The following is a 24,650-nucleotide window of genomic DNA, read 5'->3' as shown; positions in this document are numbered from 1 at the left end:
TGTCTTTAAACTTTAGAAAACAAACACATAAACGTTGGATTAAAAGTAAGCAGTACGAGGTGCAGAAATAAAACCTGCCAGTAGCTGCCAGATGTGGTTTTCTGTTCTCATCAGATAACAAGCAGCACAGATGTGACCTCTATCTGATCATTTTTGTAGCCTTTGTAGTGGCTTTGATGTTCTTGTGTGGCCTGCCTTGTGAACTGAATGTAGATAAAAATATCCACATACTTATGCAGTCTTGCAACAGCTTAACTGTTACTTAGAAAACAGGCTATCAACTCAGCGATGGCAGGCCCTGTATACTGACATATAAGGACTGACCTTGTACTTTCTATTCATGAACACAGTCTGCAGGTAATGATAAACAAATGATAAATACATTTAACAGTGTAGAAAGAAGTAATATCAGAACTTGCATTTAATGGTTTTGTCAATGAAATGTTTAAGAACATAACACTACTAACACAGTACATGTGGGACTTTGAGTTGTATTTATTTTGATGGTTCATTTGGATAAAAGCATGAACACAATTTGCACAGGGTTTGTCCTCAATTATAAATGTTAATATTGTCTTGAAATCCCTCCCTGACTGTCAGTCATAGACATGTCATACTGTTTGCCTACAGTTTTCCCCCTTTCACAACAAAGAGGCAAATATATCACTGGCTTCTGTCCTTTCAGTAACCACTTTGACAAAGTTGATCTGCCTGTTATTACTGTTCACACATCTTTCCCACTGCTAATACAGAGAAATCATAATATAACTCCTCTCTGTTATCTTTCTTCACCAGGTAGACCACACTCATAGATCTAAATATACAACATGTACTGGGGGCAGATCAGTTTGTGTTTCTGCGGCTCGTCTAATAGTATTTTTAAATTCTGATGCTTGCTGTGGGTTTTTTTCTGAGAGCAGGTTCTGCATAATGAAACTTCAGAGTGTCAGTCAGAGTCAGACAGGTTTAGTGTTTGGATAGCCTTAGCATTGTGCATCATCATCATGGCTGGACACCTGCTGTTGGTCATCCTCATGTGTGAGTTAAATCTCTCGTTCTATAGCTTGTTGTGTACTGATATGGGTACATTATTATTTGCAAGCATCAAATTAATGTTAGCCTGTATGCGTTGTTACGTTTCAGCAAACCATGGATATGTGTACCTGCCCTGATGGCATTTTACATTTCTTTATATTTTAATAGCACTATAGTTAATGTATGGTTATGTTTAGGCACAAAAAACACTTGGTTAGGGTTAGACAAAGGTCATGCCTTGGCTTAAAATTCTTGGTGTTGTAGCTACACCCACTGCTGAAAATGCTCTGATGACTCCCAGTCTGCTGCTTGCCAGCCGTCTTGTCTGGGGGTCTCGCCATCCACCACCCCCTTCACCTCCCATTGACAAAGTCAGCTCACATACATGTAGTCTGAACTACGTCATTGTAGAAATGTTGATATGATATAAAATGTACAAATATTACATATCCATGTTTTGCAAAGTAAAATGCCAACATTTTCTCTGTGTTATTATTAGACTGTATATTGTTGAATGTTGTGAGAGGTTTTGATCACTCTGCATGTCATTAGAGTTATTGATCATTTATTGGAGCATATATTTCTTGTTAAGACACTGTTTTTCCCACAGATTCCTTTCATGAGATGAAAGCACAAGGTAAGTCCCTGATATGTTATTTTTCATGGCCAGCCTCACTGTTATCACCTTATGAGAAACATTATGTTTTAGTCTGCTATTAATTTGACAAGTTTTAGATTATATTTATTTATTTATTTATTTGAGCTGACAGCATCTAATGGCAAACATTGTATGACTGTGCTTCACTCCATTATATAATGTATAAACTAAATTGTCTTAAAGATATAAGAACTACTGAAATATCAATATTATAATAATGTTGTAATAAATAAATACAGACATGTTTTTTTCCTTACTTATTGGGTCTGGATGATTTCTCTCCTGTCCCTTCTACAACACCAGGTGATGACTGTAAGTATCTCAGAATCTCAGTGATACGATGAATAAATAAATAAATAAATAAATAAATATATTAATAAATTATTTTTTTTCCTCTGGCATATTAGCTCTGAATGAAAGCAGTCCTGGTGTTTTCTCTCCTGTCCCTCCTACAACACCAGGTGATGACTGTAAGTATCTCAGAATTTCAGTGATGCATGTTTTTCTTCATTTTTAGTTTTGAGTCTTTCCTCTTTTGTGACACTTGAGCAAAATGTGTCCCTTACACAGAAGATATATGAAAACATGGAAATTACCATGAAATTTACTGAAAATTGTCTCCAGAGTTTATCATGTAATATAATATAATATAATATAACATAAATGAGTCCATTTGATTTTAAGGAGGCTGATTTTATTCTTGTCCCACCTCCAACAAACTGACACTATAGTTGATGGTCTCTGTTCAGATGTGCGGGTAGGGAAGTTGGTCGTAGTTATGACTGGTTGTGGATTATCTGTGGGCATCATCTTGCTGGGATGTGCAGTTCTTTCGCTCACTAAATGCACAGGTAAGAATTTATTCACCTTAAGAGTGTTGTTTTAGAGTGTCCAACAAATGTCCAATAATCACATTTACAGGCAATAAAAATGTTGGTAAAGTCATTCAGACTGTAAAAAGAAAAAACGCAAATAGCCAACACCATAGTATTATCTTCAAGTAAAGCATCAAAGGTCCGGTATGAAGGATTTAGTTGCATCTCATGGTGAGGCTGCAGAACTGAAATTTCTCTCATGTGCCGAGCATGTGGGAGAACGGAGAACTACCATGGCAGACGCAAGTGAGTGGCCTAAGGCCCTGATCACACAGAAAGTGTTTTAGCAGCCAGAGGCCGCTTTTTGTAATTGTTTATAATGAGAGTTAAGATTTTTGCTCACTGTTTTTGTGTTGCGATGCGCCTGGCGTTTTTGCCGGAGTGCTCTGAAATCCTCGAGCAAAAAAAACTTCAACTCAGAGCGGAAAAACTTCACGTCATCTCTTTTTTTTCATCATTTTTTTCCCATTGTGCAATTGGATTATTTGAGAGGCAGGTCTTTGTGGTGGTCATGACAACAAGTTTACAGTTGGAGGAGAAACTGCTGTTAGCAGTTGCTGGATACCCAGAATGCCAAATAACTAAAATAAATAAAGAAATAAATGTAGATTGATTACACTGGAAGGTTAGGGTAATGAGGTGTGTCTGTGGTTGCCTGGCAACAATAAAAAGGTGCAGCAAGCGTTTTTTTTCTCACTAGTGGCATTCAATTGTTTGGTTTGTCCATTCTGGGCCACTGTAGAACAACATGGTGGACTCCATGGAAAAGGACCTGCTGCGTAGGTAAATATAAACAGCTCATTCTAAGATAACGAAAACACGTTTCCTATTTTCAGGTGATTATAAGCCACTGTAATTATAGTTATGAATATTATATCCAATTTCTGCCAATAGATGCCCCTATATCCTACACACTGGACCTTTAAAGAGTGGCTTCTGTATCCAGTATCACCACTTTTACAAGATTATTATAGTTTCCCAGCATAAATGATCACTGATTGATTATTTTCTTTGTTCATTTTCTAGGAAGCTGTCTTTGCCTAAGGTGAGAAATCTTTTTTCTCAAACATTTCCTGGTAAGTTTAGTGAACAATAACAGCATTTTCACCATCATCGCCCTGTTTACATAGTTTCAGACATTAATTCTGCAGCTGCTGAGATCAACTGTTTTCCTCCTCTGGCGAACAGTAGCAGATTAGGGGGGCTGGCTGGATGTTAGAGAGGAAAGAGCTGTTTCACTTTCAGAGCCTCTTATGCCAGACACCATTTATTGCACATGATTATTTAACTGATTTGGTGTCAAAGACTCATAACTGATGACTGTAAACATACAGAACATGAGCAAGAGATCCTTACAAAGGCAACAAATCTAAAATGCTCTAAGGGCAATATACATATACAGCATTGTTCTGAAAATTACACTCCTTGTTCATATGTATGTATTCTTCTTTCCTCTGTAATGACGACATGCTTTTAACATGTTTGCCTTTCAGCCCTGGAGCCAACGACAGCAGCAAATCAAAGTGTATGTAACACAAGAATATAACCATGTTATTCATATGTGTATATTTATTTACTTTACATTTTATATTTTTCTTTATTGATTGTGTTTTTTTTTTTTGTTTTAGTTGCATGTGGATATATGAAAAGTCTCAACAGTGCAGAGGTGATTTAAAAACTCCTGTATCCATTCTTTTAATGTCTTCCCCTCTATTTTAATGTATTGTATGATGTTTTGTTGACAATGTTATGACGTTTTGTATGCTGTGTTTTATCTTTGCTGTAAGGCGACCGTGAGTGGCTTGAAAGGCGCCCTAACAAATAAAATGTATTATTATTATTATTATTGTTATTATTATTATTCGGTGATCACGCTGTCCTGCATAAGGCCATGCTCATTTTTCCTTCCCTCTGTCCCTCTGATAAAGTACCTGCCAAGTGGTTACGATGAAACTTACAGTATCGTCTCTTATGAATTCAGCAATACTGGTGAGCTGCTTTCCTCTTCCTGCTTTCTACAGCATGTTTAAAACCCACGATGGAAAAGAACTTATAATGTAGCATTACACTTCCTGATGTGTTTGAAATGTGGCAGGGCAGAAATTAAACGTGTGCAAGTGGTGTGTCTTCACAACTTTAATGCAGAAAAGTCTGTTTTTTCTTTTTCCACCAGAGTAACACATGCTAACCACAGCACATCAGAGGAACCAGCAGCGCCAGATCAGAGAGACAACGTGTGCAGCGCTCGTACATCATGTTGTGTTTCTCAGACAGATTTGAGATGGGTCTGATATAATTTGGATTGGTGGGGTTCAGTCCTGTCTTTCTTTAAAGAGTCTGAAATATGTTTCAGCTAAAACAAGATTGAACAATGTGTTGAAAGTGGTGAATAAGCTCAGGTCACCTGCCTGTAAACATGCAGCTTTTATTATAAGAAATGCTAAAGAATGTTCACACTCAGGCAAAAAACCCAAAAACAGTTATGATATAGAAACTGGGAGCTCCATCATGTTAGCCTTCTCCAAAACTATGATATACAGTACATATTTTAGCTTCAATTTTGTTGAATTTTCTTTTCAAGCTTACAATTGAAACTGTCCGTCCCTGCTTATTCAGTGTAAAATATCAATAAACTGGTCCATACCCATTGAGTGCACAGTTGCCCACATACAGTTTCACATGGTGTGTGTTTGGGATACAGGTCATAGGAAATTGCAGATTAAATAGTAAACTGAACCCATCAAGAAAAGCAATGTATTCAGACAGGGTTTTAGTGGATTTGATCGTATGATTGCTTTATTGAAAGTACAGTAGTACCTTTGCCAATAGTGGGATAATTAGTGGGCTAAAACTGTACATTAGTAGTTGAGGTAGCACGTTGAAAGGCAGAGAGTTAAAGTGTTTATATGTTGTACTGACTTAAAAGTGGGGCGGACTGATAGTTCACATGGGAAACATAGATTGAACATAGTATGAATAGATGTGAGCAGTTTGTGAACAAATGATGACCAGTGACACTTTTCTGAACCACACAGCCATCGCTGCTGTAGATTTGATGTAAAAATAACACAAAGTTTATGTTTTTTTTATGAAGTATATTAAAGCAAGTAGATGTGAAGTGCATGTGTTTCTGTGGCCAGTTTTTTTGTGTGTGATTGACGCTTGATGCTCGCTGTGGTTCTCCTGTGAGCAAGTTCTGTAAAATGACACCTAAGTACGTTAAAGTCCACGTAGTCAGACATGAGAGTGTCTAGTGTCTATCGAATGTGTCTATCTGGACAGTCTCAGTCCTCAGCTTCATCATGGCTGGACGCCTGCTGTTTGTCATCCTCATGTGTAAGTTAAACCTTCTACAGATTATGCCATTGTTACTGTAATCTATCACAAATTAATGCTGCTTCACACACAACATGACATTTGTATGTGATGTCGGCCGTCAGGTATCTGTATGTTAGCACATGTTTTTTATAGCTTATGATTTTATGTTGTTTGTGTTCTTGTTGCTCTGTGCTGTTTGTGATCTTACTGTGAAACTGCAGGGCAGAGTTTGCAGCTAATTTCTTCATCAGGACAAATAAAGTATATCCTGATCTTAGTCTTCTACATTTTAATAAAGGCATTAATGAATTACTTTTATGTCTGTGTATCTTGTTAACACATTTCCAACAGACTCCTATCGTGAGATTCAGGTTGAAGGTCAGTCTCTGATCCACTATCTGTCATGTCCAGCTGTGTTGTTATCAGTGTATTAATCTGACTAGTCATCCACATGGTTTGATTGTGCAGTATATTTTTCTTTACTTCCTCTACAACTCTGTATTTGATATTTGTTTACCTCCAAACTTTCAGCTCGTCTTCCACCTACACTAATAGTGAATCCAGCAGTGATCACAGAGACAGAGACAGTCACACTGGACTGTCAGACTCCATCATCTGTTTCTGTGTCTCAGTGTTATATCTACACTGTTTGGCGAGAATCTCCCACAATCCTCTCTTGTATGAAGACTCTGACAGGAAGTGAGCTGCTGATAAAGACACATCAGAGTTCACCTGCTGAGGTTCAAGTGAAATGTTTCTACACTGTAAAGCAAGGACAGGTCGATTCACCTTCTCCACACAGTGACGCATCCTCCATCACCATACACAGTGAGCGACTGCTTTTCTAATTCTTTTATATATCATGCTATAGTGTTAGTGCAAGACAACTGTGACTTGTCAAATTCAGGTGTTTTGAAGGGATTATAAAAAGGGGGAAAATGATGATTCGACAACTTGCATTTCCATTTAAATGCCACCTGTGGGATGAAATGTTACAATTAACTTTTTTACAGTTAAATTATAAATTGCTTCCATTTTTGTTGTTAGATTCCAATATTTTCTGAGCAAAAAAAGTTTATAACGGTACAATTCACATTAACATAAGATGACACAGAATGATCGATTATGAATCAGTAAGTTGAATGTTAACTGTAAAACATGACGACTCAGGTGTGACGTTTTAAATATATCTTTCTTTCTTTCTTTCTTTCTTTCTTTCTTTCTTTTAGGTCAGAAACCACAGATGAGTGCATATTTTGATGGTGAATTCATTCTCTTTACCTGCTCTCTGCCTGGATCTGCTAATAATGATGCAAGATGTAACCTGTACTTTGGAGAAGAGGGTCATCCAGTTGTGGAAGCAACTGTCTGGCATAAAAAGATGTCAAACAATCAGAGGTTCTGTCAGTTTACTGTTCCATTTGATGATTTGTCGAGACGTCTACATTTTCTTCAAAGACGCGATGCCAGCTGTGATTACAGTTCAGGAAGTGAACCCTACTCTTTGTCTCCTCGCAGTGACAGATACAGCCTGACTGGTAAGTCAGCAAAAATGTGAACACAAATGCTGAAGTCACTTTAATGTACGTGACACAACACATCACACTTGAAATTAATTAATGCAATTAAGTGAATTTCCACCGAATGTGTACATTCAGATAAACATCACAGAGTATGACCCCACTTTGAAATATCTGAACCGTGACATCAGAATCAGACTCAGGTTAACTGGCCAAATACAAGGAATTTGATGGAAATTTCACTTCAGATTAATGTGTTTCAGACTGTTGGTCTATTTTAGAAGAACGATTCGATTTTGAAATAATTAAGACAGCTGCTGATAGGACAGCTGGTTTTGACGTAACGGAGGTTGGGGTCAGTGTGGATTGAACAGATACAGAGTGCTTCAATATTGTTTATGAGACACCCACATCTTGATTTTAATGTGGATTTCAAGACTTTAAAGCCTGTAGCGTCTTTGCATTTAGGCACAGTGGTGCTTTGAGCTCACTGCTTAAATCAACATGCATGCTTATATTGGCAGTGCTAACATGCTCACGTTTAGTAGTTCACATGTAAAAATGCAAGTTTTATGCAGTTATTTGTTTATATTGTTGTCATACTGCAGTAGCAGTATCTAAGCAGTTGTAGAACAGGTGCTTCAGTAGTTCTGTGCAGACGACCTGATGTCAGGAGGCCCCTGTGGCTAGAGATTAAAGGAGCAGTCCATGTATGAATATTAATATACGAAGATGTTGAATCCATGAAGTAGGGCTATTCATCCTCTATGCATCATGCATATTGGTGCCAAGTTTCCCAGAAATGTAGAACAAAAGTCAGGGGATCATAAAGTCATTTGGATGCATCCTCTGGGAGCCATCAGTGTCCACACAAGATTTCATGGCAGTCCACCAAATGTTTCAGTCTGGTGGACTGACCCACCCACAGACATCAGCCTGAGACGTTCTTTAAAAAAGTTTTGTGCTTCATTTATAGCACAAATAAGAAATAGCACAATATATAATTTTTTAAACACATAAAATTGACATGCACAAATTTCCTTTTCTTTTACTGTAGATATTGTGAAAAAGGAATCAGGCACGGTCTCCACAAGACAACCATTTACTACAACCACAGGTAGGCCATGTTATACACCTAAATAATCCAGAACATCATCACATTTCATTTATTTAAAAAAACAAAAAAATACATCACATATTCATTCACCAGATTTGAGTGACAGGCCCGATGCTTCACAACTGAAACCAGCAGAAGGTAACAACATTATAGATGAATCACGTGTGGCATTCATTAATCACAAAGTGTGTTTCCTCTGTTGCTGCCTGCCTAAGTGATTGCACAAATATCCTGTCCCACACGGTTGTTAACACATAAAGCTGATGGGTCCAAATCCATTTTCTTTTATTGGAGTTGTTGTGGAAAAACAGCCAGATGTGATGCTGTCTATGCCACCATCTACTGTGACCACAGGTTGAACTTGTTATACGTTTAAATAGAAGTCTAGAACACAATCACATAATCACGTTGCTTTGAAAGTTTAAAAGTTGTTATTCACCAGGACTGACTGATAGCAAGCTTCACTCCTCCGCTCCTGTACCTCCTACCAAAAAACCCCCGGGTAACGAAATTGCAGATATATCAAGTGTGACCTTAATAAATCACAAATCATATGTGTATCCCGTGACATGTGAGTATTATGACTAACTATAAATTGTATTTTTCTTCATTCACCAGGAGTGACTGCTGGTAGACCAAGCTACACTGGTAGCTTTATCTCTGCTTCCCTGACACCAGTGAGACCAACCTCAGGTGACACAGATACTCAGTTTCTCAGTGATTAACATTGACTTTGAGGCATTTTATGCCTAAGTGATAGCAGAAAAATGGCACAAAATGAAGAAGCGAGAGATGCAGCTAGGATTTATTTGGAAACATTTAGAAAATTCTGATATATGTCATTTTAATATTCTTTTAAAAATATATTTCCACTGTCAAAACTCCTATATATCTGGTATCGGGAAAATATTAAAGTTGAGATTCTTTTAAGTGCATCATAAATGATCAAATGCATTTCTCTGACTGTTTTTAATTGATTACATCAGGTCAGACACCTCCAAAGCCTGGCACTAATGCTAACTCATTCCCTGTAACCCCACCAAACTCAACATCAGGTGAGAAGAAAAAGCATGTAATAACTTACACATACTGCATTAATTTATACTAAAAATGAGATGCAACTCATTTTAGTAAAGTTTTTTTCTCCACCAGGCAATTTGACATATTCTGCAGCAAGTTAAATTGAGATATGCAAACATTTTGCAAAAATTTGAACACATACTTGCGATTCAGTGTTCTTCTTCACCTTGTTAATCTCTTCTTAATCTTATAACTTAGCACTGAAAATGTTACAATCTCAGTTACAGTGGACACATATTATGTGCTTCTGCTGGGTTTGAGCAGTGTGTATTGCTTCACAGTGTCACAGTGAAGCAACCTGTTTTGTGATTATGATCCTGAATTCGTCATTCATCATGTTCACAACTTTATTTACATGTTAAATTTGTATCAGAAACACAGCATCACATTGACCTTTATTTTTTTTATATTTGGTGTGGCATAAAGACCTTCAGTAGGTTCACACAGTCTTTCTGCTTTTGTATCAGAGGTTAAAATGACATTTGCTTGTGGCCTCCTCCACAACAGACACGTGGACATGGAAGTTGGTAGTAGCTGCGGCTTGTTTCGGAGGTGTTGTCTTTCTGGGACTGGCACTTCTCTGTGCCAAAAGAAGAACTGGTGAGAACTTGATTTATGTGTCCAGTAAAGATTGAGTATATTTCCCCCCCCCTGAGAGAGCTAATGCTCCCTCAATTAACACATCAACAACATGAAATATCACATAAGGAGGAGGTTGGAGTGGAGAGAGTAAATGGTGTTGGCACGAGCCATAGTGTGCCATAATGATAATAATACATGTCAGCTTATGGTGTTTGCTGCGTGCATGAATGTGATTGGATGCTACTCCTCACACAGCTGTGGATGACAGGCAGTTTAAATGTGTGTATAATGTTGCATTAAGATTTTAAAAACAAATGCAAACCTACAACCAACTACTTGGATGGATGGACCAGACATGTGCTTTATTCTTATCCCGACACCAAACTGCACTTATGTTTGTAATATTTGATGTGGCCACACATTTCTTTAATTAAACACAGCCAACACATATACACAACACAATACAACAGTTTCTTCAGGTAAAGCATTAAAGGTCCAGTGTGTAGGATTTAGCTGCATCTAGCGGTGAGGCTGCAGAACTGAAATCTCTCCTGTGCGGCAAGCATGTGGGAGAACAGAGAACTACCATGGATGACGCAAGGTGGTCTTATCTATAGCCAGTGTTTAGTTTGTCCATTTTGGGCCACTGTAGAACAATATGGTGGACTCTGTGGAAGAGGAAAACATATTTCCTATTTTCAGGTGATTATAAACTAATGTAATCATGGTTATGGATATTATATCCCATTTCTGCCAATAGATGCCCCTATATCCTATACACTGGACCTTTAAAGAGTGGCTTCTGTATCCAGTATCACCACTTTTACAGGATTATTATAGTTTCCCAGCATAAATGATCACTGATTGATTATTTTCTTTGTTCATTTTCTAGGAAGCTGTCTTTGCCTAAGGTGAGAAATCTTTTTTCTCAAACATTTCCTGGTAAGTTTAGTGAACAATAACAGCATTTTCACCATCACCGCCCAGTTTACATAGTTTCAGACATTAATTCTGCAGCTGCTGAGATCAACTGTTTTCCTCCTCTGGCGAACAGTAGCAGATTAGGGAGGCTGGCTGGATGTTAGAGAGGAAAGAGCTGTTTCACTTTCAGAGCCTCTTATGCCAGACACCATTTATTGCACATGATTATTTAATTGATTTGGTGTCCAAGACTCATGATTGATGGCTGTAAACATACAGAACATGAGCAAGAAATCCTTTGAAAAGGCAACAAATCTAAAATGCTTTAAGGGCAATATACATATACAGCATTGTTCTGAAAAATACACTCCTTGTTCATATGTATGTATTCTTCTTTCCTCTGTAATGACGACATGCTTTTAACATGTTTGCCTTTCAGCCCTAGAGTCAACGACAGCAGCAAATCAAAGTGTATGTAACACAAGAATATAACCCTGTTATTCATATGTGTATATTTATTTACTTTACATTTTATATTTTTCTTTACTGATTGTGTTTTTTTCTGTTTTAGTTGCATGTGGATATATGAAAAGTCTCAACAGTACAGAGGTGATTTAAAAACTCCTTTATCCATTCATTCAGTGATCACGCTGTCCACGCTGCATAAGGCCACGCTCATTTTTCCTTCCCTCTGTCCCTCTGATAAAGTACCTGCCAAGTGGTTACGATGAAACTTACAGTATCGTCTCTTATGAATTCAGCAATACTGGTGAGCTGCTTTTCTCTTCCTACCAGTTTTCTACAGCATGTTTCATATCCATGATGGAAAAGAGCTTTAATAATTAAATACTAGTCCATACCCATTGAGTGCACAGTTTCCCACGTACAGTTTCACATGGTGTGTGTTTGGGATACAGGTCATAGGAAATTGCAGATTAAATAGTCAACTGATCCCATTAAGAAGAGCAGTGTATTCAGACAGAGTTTTTGAAAAACGTGGGACAGACAGAATGACACACTGACAGTTTCCGTGATTATGTACAGCATACCATACCATGACTTAGTCATACCAAAAATTTGAAAACCCCCCCAAAACATTCAGCCACAGGGGGAGCCACAGCGATCGGTCACATTTTAGCCATTTTTAAGCATTTTTCTGTTGTTATAGCGCCACCCAGTTGCCAATTAGAGTTAAATTTCTCCAGTCACCTTGAGGCGTCCTGTTCTACATATCTACCAAGTTTAGTAAAAATCGATATGGCAGTTCGGCCTAGATAAGAAATTAGCTCTCTAGCGCCCCCATTTTGTTTGATGGGGTCAATAATGGAAGGGTCCCCTCAGATTATGTGTGGTCATACGCCTACAAAGTTGCGTGGCGATCGGTGAAACCCTTGAGATGTTATACACCTTTATGTGATGAGCCACGCCCTCCACAATATTCAGTGCCTTATAGAAGCTCAGTTTTAGTAAGTTTTCCAACTTTTGCCAAGAGGGAACTTTAGATATTGGTCCCTAGATCACGTTCACCAAGTTTCATGCAGATCGGTCAAACTTCCTAGGAAGATATCGATTTGAAGTGTTTTTCAAAAAATTCAAAATGGCGGAAAATCTATATAACCGGAAGTTATGGGTTCTTAGGCAAATTTGTTCCTCATGAGGAGAGGCATCTCTGTGCAAAGTTTCATGTCTCTACGACATACGGGGCATGAGATATGCCCATTCAAAGTTTGCAATTTCAATTGGTTGCTATAGCGCCCCCCTTTGGCCAATTGATGTAATATTGCTTCATTCGCATCCTCCCATGACCCTCTACCACTGTGCCAAATTTCACATGGATTGACCAAGTCAGTGAGGAGAAAAACGTGGAACAGACACACAGACAGAGTTTTCATCATTATATAGTAAGATTATATTATATTATATTTATTTTACTTTTTTTTATAGTTATGACTTCTGTGGCTGCACAATAAGATTTATAACTCATAATGTAGCATTACACTTCCTGATGTGTTTGAAATGTGGCAGGGCAGAAATTAAACGTGTGCAAGTGGTGTGTCTTCACAACTTTAATGCAGACAAGTCTGTTTTTTCTTTTTCCACCAGAGTAACACATGCTAACCACAGCACATCAGAGGAACCAGCAGCGCCAGACCAGAGAGACAACGTGTGCAGCGCTCGTACATCATGTTGTGTTTCTCAGAGAGATTTGAGATGGGTCTGATATAATTTGGATTGGTGGGGTTCAGTCCTGTCTTTCTTTAAAGAGTCTGAAATATGTTTCAGCTAAAACAAGATTGAACAATGTGTTGAAAGTGGTGAATAAGCTCAGGTCACCTGCCTGTAAACATGCAGCTTTTATTATAAGAAATGCTAAAGAATGTTCACACTCAGGCAAAAAACCCAAAAACAGTTATGATATAGAAACTGGGAGCTCCGTCATGTTAGCCTTCTCCAAAACTATGATATACAGTACATATTTTAGCTTCAATTTTGTTGAATTTTTTAGCCTTATGCTCTTTGGTATGTTCCTTTAACCCCTTAGAGTGAAAGGTTGAAGGACGTGAGAGTTTTTTTGTGGTTAGAGGAACTATTTCTTTTCACAAGCTTACAATTGAAACTGTCCGTCCCTGCTTATTCAGTGTAAAATATCAATAAATGCATGCTTCTGGAGATACGGAGGGAAATGCAAATTTCAGTGTTTAATGGTCAGGAGAGAATCAAATAACTGCATGTTTGCTTAGAGCATTTAAAGTGTGTATGAACAGGTGTTAGCAGTTTGTGAACAAATGATGACCAGTGACACTTTTCTGAACCACACAGCCATCGCTGCTGTAGATTTGATTTGATTTGAAGTGTTTTTTATGAAGTATATTAAAGCAAGTAGATGTGAGGTGCATGTGTTTCTGTGGCCAGTTTTTTTTGTGTGATTGACGCTTGATGCTCGCTGTGGTTTTCCTGTGAGCAAGTTCTGTAAAATGACACCTAAGTATGTTAAAGTCCACGTAGTCAGACACGAGAGTGTCTATTGTCTATTGAGTGTGTCTGGACAGTCTCAGTTCTCAGCTTCATCATGGCTGGACGCCTGCTGTTTGTCATCCTCATGTGTAAGTTAAACCTTCTACAGATTATGCCATTGTTACTGTAATCTATCACAAATTAATGCTGCTTCACATACAACATGACATTTGTATGTGATGTCGGCCGTCAGGTATCTGTATGTTAGCACATGTTTTTTATAGCTTATGATTTTATGTTATTTGTGTTCTTGTTGCTCTGTGCTGTTTGTGATCTAACTGTGAAACTGCAGGGCAGAGTTTGCAGCTAATTTCTTCATCAGGACAAATAAAGTATATCCTGATCTTAGTCTTCTACATTTTAATAAAGGCATTAATGAATTACTTTTATGTCTGTGTATCTTGTTAACACATTTCCAACAGACTCCTATCGTGAGATTCAGGTTGAAGGTCAGTCTCTGATCCACTATCTGTCATGTCCAGCTGTGTTGTTATCAGTGTATTAATCTGACTAGTCATCCACATGGTTTGATTGTGCAGTATATTTTTCTTTACTTCCTCTACAACTCTGTATTTGATATTTGTTTACCTCCAAACTTTCAGCTCGTCTTCCACCTACACTAATAGTGAATTCACCGGTGATCACAGAGACAGAGTCAGTCACACTGGACTGTCGGGCTCCATCGTCTGTTTCTGTGTCTCAGTGTTATATCTACATTGTTGGGCGGGAATCTCCCACAATCCTCTCTTGTATGAAGACACTGACAGGAAGTGAGCTGCTGATAAAGGCAAATCAGAGTTCACCTGCTGAGGTTAAAGTGAAATGTTTCTACACTGTAAAGCAAGGACAGGTCGATTCACCTTCTCCACACAGTGACGCATCCTCCATCACCATACAAAGTGAGCGACTGCTTTTCTAATTCTTTTATATATCATGCTATAGTATTAGTGCAAGATAACGGTGACTTGTCAAATTCAGGTGTTTTGAAGGGATTATAAAAAGGGGGAAAATGATGATTTGACAACTTGCATTTCCATTTAAATGCCACCTGTGGGATGAAATGTTACAATTAACTTTTTTATAGTTAAATTATAAATTGCTTCCATTTTTGTTGTTAGATTCCAATATTTTCTGAGCAAAAAAAGTTTATGACGGTACAATTCACATTAACATAAGATGACACAGAATGATTGATTATGAATCAGTAAGTTGAATGTTAACTGTAAAACATGACGACTCAGGTGTGACTTTTTTTGTACATATATATTTATATTTCTTTATTTCTTTCTTTATTCTAGAGCAGAACCCACAGATGAGTGCACATTTTGATGGTGAATTCATTCTCTTTACCTGCTCTCTGCCTGGATCTGCGAATAATAATACAAGATGTAACCTGTACTTTGGAGAAGCAACTCACCCAATAGTAACAGGCAGGATCTGGAAGACAATGACCTCGACCAATCAGAGGTTCTGCCAGTTTACTGTCACAATTGATGATTTGCTGAGACGTCTACGTTTAGTTCAACAAAGTGATGCCAGCTGTGATTACACTTTGGGAAGTGACCCCAACTCTTTGTCTCCTCGTAGTGACAGATACAGCCTGACTGGTAAGTCAGCAAAAATGTGAACACAAATGCTAAAGTCACTTTAATATATGTGACACAACGCATCACACTTGAAATTAATTAATGCAATCAAGTGAATTTCCACTGAATGTGTAAATTCAGATAAACATCACAGAGTATGTCCCCACTTTGAGTCAGTCTTCAGTTGCATTTAATTTGATATATTTGAACTGTGACATCAGAATCAGACTCAGGTTAACTGGCCAAATACAAGGAATTTGACTTGTAGTTGGTCTCTTGATGGGAATTTCAGCTCAGATTAATGTGTTTCAGACTGTTGGTCTATTTTAGAAGAACGATTCGATTTTGAAATAATTAAGACAGCTGCTGATAGGACAGCTGGTTTTGAGGTTAGTGATGACTTAACGGAGGTTGGGGTCAGTGTGGATTGAACAGATACAGAGTGCTTCAACATTGTTTATGAGACGCCCACATCTTGCTTTTAATGTGGATTTCAAGTAAGACTTTAAAGCCTGTAGCGTCTTTGCATGTAGGCACAGTGGTGCTTTGAGCTCATTGCTTAAATCAACATGCATGCTTATATTGGCAGTGCTAACATGCTAACGTTTAGTAGTTCACATGTAAAAATGCAAGTTTTATGCAGTTATTTGTTTATATTGTTGTCATACTGCAGTAGCAGTATCTAAGCAGTTGTAGAACAGGTGCTTCAGTAGTTCTGTGCAGACGACCTGATGTCAGGAGGCCCCTGTGGCTAGAGATTAAAGGAGCAGTCCATGTAGTTTGAATATTAATATACGAAGATGTTGAATCCATGAAGTAGGGCTATTCATCCTCTGTGCATCATGCATATTGGTGCCAAGTTTCCCAGCAATGTAGAACAAAAGTCAGGGGATCAGAAAGTCATTTGGGTGCATCCTCTGGGAGCCATCAGTGTCCACACAAGATTTCATGGCAGTCCACCAAATGTTTCAGTCTGGTGGACCGACCCACCCACAGACATCAGCCTGAGACGTTCTTTAAAAAAGTTTTGTGCTTCATTTATAGCACAAATAAGAAATAGCACAATATATAATTTTTTAAACACACATAAAATTGACATGCACAAATTTCCTTTTCTTTTACTGTAGATATTGTGAAAAAGGAATCAGGCACGGTCTCCACAAGACAACCATTTACTACAACCACAGGTAGGCCATGTTATACACCTAAATAATCCATCACATATCTACAGAAGCACACTGCATTCACTGAATTAAAAAAAAAATACACTGTATCTTATCTTGTAAGAAATCCTGATGTCATTATAATGAGATTCTGATCTAGACAGGGATAAAGCTGCCGGGTACTTTGGTTGTTGTTGTTTGGTTGCACCAAGAGATACAGTACCTTTTTTTAAAAAGTAAGTAAATGCAACGTGCTTCTGTGCATGTCACTTCTGTAAAAGATTTAAATGTTGTGTATTTATTAGAAATAGAAATAGCACAATTTAAATTTTCTTTGTACACATGTAAAAGTGACATGCGCAGTTCTTTTACTGTAGATAGTGTGAAAAGAGAATCAAGCATGGCCTCAACAAGAGCTCCATTCACTGCGACCAAAGGTAGGCCATGTTATACACCCAGATGATGCGGAACATCATCACATATCACACCTGTAAAAAAAAATTAAATGTTGTGTATTTATTCATCAGATTTGATTGACAGGCCTGGTGCTTCCACAACTCCTGTGAAACCAGCAGAAGGTAACAACATTATAGATGAATCACGTGTGGCATTCATCAATCACAAAGTGTGTTTCCTCTGTTGCTGCCTGCCTAAGTGATTGCACAAATACCCTGTCCCACACGGTTGTTAACACATAAAGCTGTCAAATCCATTTTCTTTCTTTTTAGATATTGTGGAAAAACAGCCAGATGTGATGCTGTCTATGCCACCATCTACTGTGACCACAGGTTGAACTTGTTATACGTTTAAATAGAAGTCTAGAACACAATCACATAATCACATTGTTTTGAAAGTTTAAAAGTTGTTATTCACCAGGACTGACTGATAGCAAGCTTCACTCCTCCGCTCCTGTACCTCCTACCAAAAAACCCCCGGGTAATGAAATTGCAGATATATCAAGTGTGACTTTAATAAATCACAAATCATATGTGTATCCCGTGACATGTGAGTATTATGACTAACTTTAAATTGTATTTTTCTTCACTCACCAGGAGTGACTGCTGGTAGACCAAGCTACACTGGTAGCTTTATCTCTGCTTCCCTGACACCAGTGAGACCAACCTCAGGTGACACAGATACTCAGTTTCTCAGTGATTAACATTGACTTTGGGGCATTTTATGCCTTAGTGATAGCAGAAAAATGACACAAAATGAAGAAACGAGAGATGCAGCTAGGATTTATTTGGAAACATTTAGAAAATTCTGATATATGTCATTTTAATATTCTTTTAAAAATATATTTCCACTGTCAAAACTCCTATATATCTGGCATCAGGAAAATATTAATGTTGAGATTCTTTTAAGTGCATCATAAATGATCAAATGCATTTCTCTGACTGTTTTTAATTGATTAAATTAGGTCAGACACCTCCAAAGCCTGGCAATAATGCTAACTCATTCCCTGTAACCCCACCAAACTCAACATCAGGTGAGCAATAGGCATGTAATAACTTACACATACTGCATTAATTAATACTAAAAATGAGATGCAACTCATTTAGTAAAGTTTTTTTCTTCAGCAGGCAATTTGACATATTCTGCAGCAAGTTAAGTTGAGCTATGCAAACATGTTTTTGCAAAAAATTTGAACACATACTTACGATTCAATGTTAAAAATCTTAATTTTATAACTTTTAATTTTGAAAAATGTTACCATCTCATTTACAGTGGACACATATTATGTGCTTCTGCTGGGTTTGAGCAGTGTGTATTGCTTCACAGTGTCACAGTGAAGCAACCTGTTTTGTGATTATGATCCTGAATTCGTCATTCATCATGTTCACAACTTTACTTTTGTTAAATTTGTATCAGTAATAAAGCATTACATTGATCTTTATTCTTTTACATTTGGTGTGGCATAAAGACCTTCAGTAGGTTCACACAGTCTTTTTGCTTTCCAGTCAAAGTGAAACTGACATTTGCTTGTGGCCTCCTCCACAGTAGAAACATGGACATGGAAGTTGGTAGTAGCTGCGGCTTGTTTCGGAGGTGTTGTCTTTCTGGGACTGGCACTTCTCTGTGCCAAAAGAAGAACTGGTGAGAACTTGATTTATGTGTCCAGTAAAGATTGAGTATATTTCCCCCCTGAGAGAGCTAATGCTCCCTCAATTAACACATCAACAATATGAAATACCACATAAGGAGGAGGTTGGAGTGGAGAGAGTAAATGGTGTTGGCACGAGCCATAGTGTGCCATAATGATAATAATACATGTCAGCTTATGGTGTTTGCTGTGTGCATGAATGTGATTGGATGTTACTCCTCACACAGCTGTGGATGACAGGCAGTTTAAATGTATGTATAATGTTGCATTAAGATTTTAAAAACAAATGCAAACCTACAACCAACTACTTGGATGGATGGACCAGACATGTGCTTTATTCTTATCCTGACACCAAACTGCACTTATGTTTGTAATATTTGATGTGGCCACACATTTCTTTAATTAAACACAGCCAACACATATACACAACACAATACAACAGTTTCTTCAGGTAAAGCATTAAAGGTCCAGTGTGTAGGATTTAGCTGCATCTAGCGGTGAGGCTGCAGAACTGAAATCTCTCCTGTGCGGCAAGCATGTGGGAGAACAGAGAACTACCATGGATGACGCAAGGTGGTCTTATCTAGATTGAGTGTATTCCCCCCCTAATCAATCATTAGTTGTGTCTTATTGACCAAATTAAGTTAAGTTTAAGTTAAGTTTATTTACTTTATTAATCCCCTGAGGAGAAATTCAATGTTTTCACTCTTGCTTGTCAATTACACACAGGTCCGAAAGACACACACATGCACAAACAGGACCTATACATACACTAAGTGGAGAGATGTCAGAGTGAGGGGGCTGCCCTTGGTGAGGCGCCCTGAGCAGTTGGGGGGTTCGGTGCCTTGCTCAAGGGCACTTCGGCAGTGCCCAGGAGGTGAACTGGCACCTCTCCAACCATCAGTCCGCGCTCCATCTTTTGGTCCAGACGGGGACTCAAACTGGCGACCCTCCGGTTCCCAACCCAAGTCCCTATGGACTGAGCTACTGCCGCCCCAAAATACTTGTTGTTAAAACATTTAAAACTCTGTCACTGGCGGTTCCCAGCATTGCCACAAGAACGCTCTATCATATTCTAGAGTGACTACTTTACATATCAGAAACCCTTATACATACCACCACTTTGTCGGTGGCCTTTTACATTCCCATGTGACGTGCTAGGTATCCTTCTGCAACTGCTGTTGACGTTACCAATACACAATACAAAAACCATCTTGGTTTGGTATTCGGGAAGCGAACAATCGTCTCCTGGGTGAAAGTCCAGGGTTTTTTGGACCCATCCAACACCCCCTCCCACCCTGTATGGACTTTTCTGCTCCTTATATTACTTTGTTACCAGCAGCATTTCAACCTGACCCTGTCCAGCACCATATCATACCATCCCAACAGGTGCCATCCGGCCAACGAGCGGCATATAATAACAATGTCAAAGGTTACGTCTGGTCACGTTACATAATGCTGTGAAAGGTGACTTTTGGCGTCAGGTGTCTGACACTGAAATCATTGACAAAGTGGTAGTATAAGACAGCTTCAGAATGAGAACTGGCTTGGAGGGGGAGGTCATAATCACTGATAAATTCCTGTCATGATCTGTTTGCATTGGTCAGTGAATTAAATCAAAAGCCTGGCTGGCAACCTATCCGTCTCCTCGTCATAGTCTGTATCTGACCCATCACTATCATAATCACTGAACACAGCATCTTTTTTTATTTTGAGGGACAACTGTAAGGTTGTACGCATCGGTGCATCCAGGAACATGTGACGGTTTACACTGTGTGACACTGCACATATCATATTGAATCCCTTTATTATTTCAATATTTGCTGGAAATGCACAGATCTTTCGGTAACATTTTTAGAGCCTTATAATATATATAAGAATATGACTGGATGTTGCAACTCACACAGCTGTGAACGAGCCTATAAATGTGAATCATATCAGCAACAGCTGATGTCCAATCAGCACAGTGCTCTGCCTCAACCAACGCTCTGTTCTTTTAAAAATCATTTTTATTTTGTGTTTTTCAGGAAGATGTTCTAGAAAGAGGTAAGATTTTTTTTCACCTTTTCAGCAACAGCTGAGCGAGGTAAATTGTATCACATATACAGACTTTAGTCTTTTTCACTACAAGTAGCTGCCCAGATCAGCCACTGAGCAGAACCATTGCAGCAGGACATGAGGCTTTAAATCAATGGAGAGAGCTCATTTACCTACCCAGATCTTCCCAATAAATCCTTGGCTTTAGAGTAGTTGCCACATAAACTATATCCCTCTGGATATTATGCTTATCATCCTATAATGTATCCTGTTTCTTGTGTAATGAGGACAGACTATGTATTAAAACTTTCCCCTTCATTTCTCTATAGGACACGAGCCAATGTCTCCGGTAATGTGCACCAGGCAACATCACTGTATTATTCATATATAAAATACACAACATTTATATCGTCTTCTAGTGTGTTATGGTGTGTTTTACCTTCTGTTGCAGATGACTTAATGCGCATGAAAAATCTTGACCATGGAGGATGGGTAATTAAAAAGTCTTTCTCTGTCAGATGTCACACACCCACCACCTAAAATGATCAAACATTTGAATAACAAGCCTCCTCAAGGTGAATTAATCTGTTATCCATGAAGTTATTCATGAATTCCTCCCACTTCCTCTCCCCTCTTCTCTGTCATCTTTAGTTACCAGCAGGTAATGATGAAGCATACAGTGTGATCACCTCAGTGCCTGCTGCTGACTGTCCTGCTGGTGAGCTGCTTTCACTTTATATGTACATGAATGTAGTATAAAGTGCTTGTACAGGATAGATAACCAGTGTCGGAGCTTTCTATGGGTAACATAGGTAGCTGCCTGGGGCGCCACCCAGAGGCCAAAATGTTTGACATTCAAAATATATAACATGAGGGAAATGAAGTGGACAAAATTTGAAAATATGCACATATCTGTAATTGCTTGTTTGTTATTATTATTGTTTGTTAGATAAATTGTTGTTGTCTCATGAGCACTTATACTTGTTAGTAATAACAACAAGAAATATAAAATATAATAACAATAACAGTAATAATAATAATATAGGTCCGGCACTGTAGATAACAGGTTTTATGCTGTGCATATAATATAATATGTACAACGAATAATGTTCTCACATTTTTTTAAAACCATACCAGAAGGTGTATACTATAGTATGACTAATATACTGTAGTTAGATTTATATGCTTTTATAACTTAAAAAAAAAAAGAAAAAAAGAAGAAGAACCCTAACCTTAACGGATTTAGTGTAATAACACTAGCACTTGTGTAGCGGGCCAAAAAAGGGGATGTCTGTCAAATTCTAAACATAGATCATGTGGACTACACTTTTGGCAGTTCACAGACGGTGTAATAAAATGCCAACCTTGACTGAAAACAATCTGTTATTCTCTCTGACTTTCAGGTTCTCAGAAACGTAATGGACAAGAGTCTCAAAATGAGGATGTAAGTGAAACATGAAGCACAGTATTGAATATGTTTGCTACATAGATATTACAGATGTGAAGAGCTCTTACAGTTGGTTTAATTCTTCTCTAGTTAGACGTATACCATGTGTACGCCACCGTATCTGAGGAGCCACATCCATCAGCCCTGAAGGACATGGTGTACAGCACTCTGCAGGCACACTGACACATAAAGCTTTGCTGTATCTGTTTTTAAACCATGTGAAAATTTTAAACTTGTCTTTTATAGAGTATCTTATGAGATCTAATAGGTAGAGAAGTTGATGGTTATACGTGTAGTCTGGTGTTGACCTGTGAAGTCTTTCACACATACGACAGTGGAATCTTTCTAGTTAGGCTAAAAGCAACTGGTGTGAATAAAACATTTCTCCTTTATTGGTTAGGGAGGTACTGAGCGTTTGAGGTTACCTCTCTTAGCATTTTCACTTGCAGAGTGCCTCAAGGCAGTGTCCTAGGCCCCCTTATGTTTTTGTTTCATTTTAATGACATTAAAACAAACAAAACAACAACAACAACAACAACAACAACAACAAGACAGACTAGAAGACACAGGAGAAATTAGTTGATCAGTTAAATACATTGTCAGACATTAGGCTGCTTTTACGCTTAGGCCTAGTCTATCTTGTTTGGATTAATGAGGCTAAGGACAGTCTCTTACTGGGACATTAATATTGGTGTTAGTTTGTGACATTAGGCCCTTTTACAAACTTTGAAACACAAAATCCATGAAGCACAAAAACAGCTGGTCAGAGTGGTCCCAGTATGTTGGCAGGTGTTATTCCTGCAGTTTCACTAGCTTCCAGCAGAGGGCTGAGCATGTCACTGTATTTAAATATTGTTTGTACTGTAGGATTTTACATCAAAGTCTCAGCTGCTTATGACTGAATTCTTCAAATTATTCTGATTCCTTTTTATGTTTTACTTTTTAAGTAACTGATATTTACACATTGAACTATGTCATTCAACAATAAGACAACCTTTTGTTATGATGTGATTTCTGTGGCTTTTCTTTGCTTTTTCTCTGGGGTCATTTCACTTCACATGTTACTGCACTAAATACATGAGCTGTAAGATAGCAATCTGTCCATCTATCTATCTATCTATCTATCTATCTATCTATCTATCTATCTATCTATCTATCTATCTATCTATCTATCTATCTATCTATCGTGATCTAAATAAATAAAACATGCAACTGAACCCAGCTGTTGGAGCCACAATGACATTATTTGTATTGATTCAGGTTTAACTAATGGAGACATGTACATAGATGCAGTTTTGTTGTTTGTGCACAGGGTGGCGCACTAGCACAGGAAAACGCAGGTAATATAGTTAAGGTGCAGGTGGTGAGCAGCAGGTATGTGATGGGGGAAGCAAGTAATTTTTTGACCGTGTAATGAAGAGTTTGTAGCATGTTGAAACTGAAATTTGATGAGTGGAAACGTACCTGTGATGGACTCTGAAACTGTTAAGTGGAAACTTACCGAAGATGAATTATGGACATAATGTTTTACCTGTGTGAAGATGAGCATGTGTAAAAAAAAATGGGTCAGTGCACTCAAAGAAACCTGCGGAATTGGACACTGGTTTATTGTTGTTGTCCAGAACACGCCTTGTTTTATGTTATTCATTTATGTTTAAGCTGTCTCCTGTTTCATTTTGTAGTTTCTCTCCTCGTGTGATATCTGGTTTTAACTTCCTGTCTTTGTGTGTTTTCCTGCCTGTTTGCTATCACACCTGTCTTCCACCATTCTTGTTAGTCCTTCCCTTTTCCCAGACTGTTCCAATTCCTACACTACCATACAATATGGTATGCCAAAAAAAGATTTAGTATGTGACAATACATAGTGTGTCAAATGCAGTATGCCAAAAATACCAGGATGTTTTACTACATGTGGACTGATTTTGCAGTATACAAGCCAGCATACCTTTCTGGCTATTCTGACCCACAATCCTCTGTGTGTCGATGTGTCACATCGAGTAAGCCACAAACAGATGACAGCTGATTGACAGTTGTCAGAAAGTTAAACCACATATATTGCAAAGTAACAACAGCATAGCTCTCTGGGTAGATCTCCTTCACACCTGTTCTGTATTTGGCTTGTTTGCTCCACCCTAGTGTTCCCCTCTGCACCCTTGTTGTAGGCCAGTCCTCATTTTCCTTTGCTCATGCCC

At 38.2% G+C, this 24,650-nt stretch overlaps 1 protein-coding gene across 1 annotated transcript; it reads left to right on the top strand.

Annotated features, from left to right (window-relative positions):
• The first annotated feature begins 5,698 nt into the window (after nt 1-5,698).
• On the top strand, nt 5,699-23,916 carry LOC125895712 (uncharacterized). The gene is made up of 18 exons (XM_049587781.1): nt 5,699-5,904; nt 6,238-6,264; nt 14,724-15,020; nt 15,420-15,728; nt 16,835-16,894; nt 17,248-17,307; nt 17,398-17,448; nt 17,599-17,658; nt 17,747-17,806; nt 17,923-17,997; nt 18,291-18,359; nt 18,872-18,967; nt 21,002-21,020; nt 21,341-21,360; nt 21,463-21,503; nt 21,663-21,729; nt 22,415-22,455; nt 22,549-23,916. The coding sequence occupies exons 1-18, from the start codon at nt 5,871-5,873 to the stop codon at nt 22,639-22,641; spliced, it is 1,479 nt and encodes a 492-aa protein (XP_049443738.1). The 5' UTR covers nt 5,699-5,870; the 3' UTR covers nt 22,642-23,916.
• Nucleotides 23,917-24,650: the final 734 nt, after the last annotated feature.

The sequence above is a fragment of the Epinephelus fuscoguttatus genome, linkage group LG1 (assembly GCF_011397635.1).
Source record: "Epinephelus fuscoguttatus linkage group LG1, E.fuscoguttatus.final_Chr_v1".
NCBI classification, from domain to species: Eukaryota; Metazoa; Chordata; class Actinopteri; order Perciformes; family Serranidae; genus Epinephelus; species Epinephelus fuscoguttatus.
Note: the sequence above shows the minus strand (reverse complement) of the source record. Positions and strands in the feature narration are given on the sequence as shown.

Coding starts and splice junctions, on each gene's coding strand:
- LOC125895712 (XM_049587781.1), top strand. CDS start 5,871: ATGGCTGGACGCCTGCTGTTTGTCATCCTCATGT. Junction 5,905..6,237: donor GCTGTTTGTCATCCTCATGT/GTAAGTTAAACC, acceptor CATTTCCAACAG/ACTCCTATCGTGAGATTCAG. Junction 17,998..18,290: donor ACCAGTGAGACCAACCTCAG/GTGACACAGATA, acceptor TGATTAAATTAG/GTCAGACACCTCCAAAGCCT.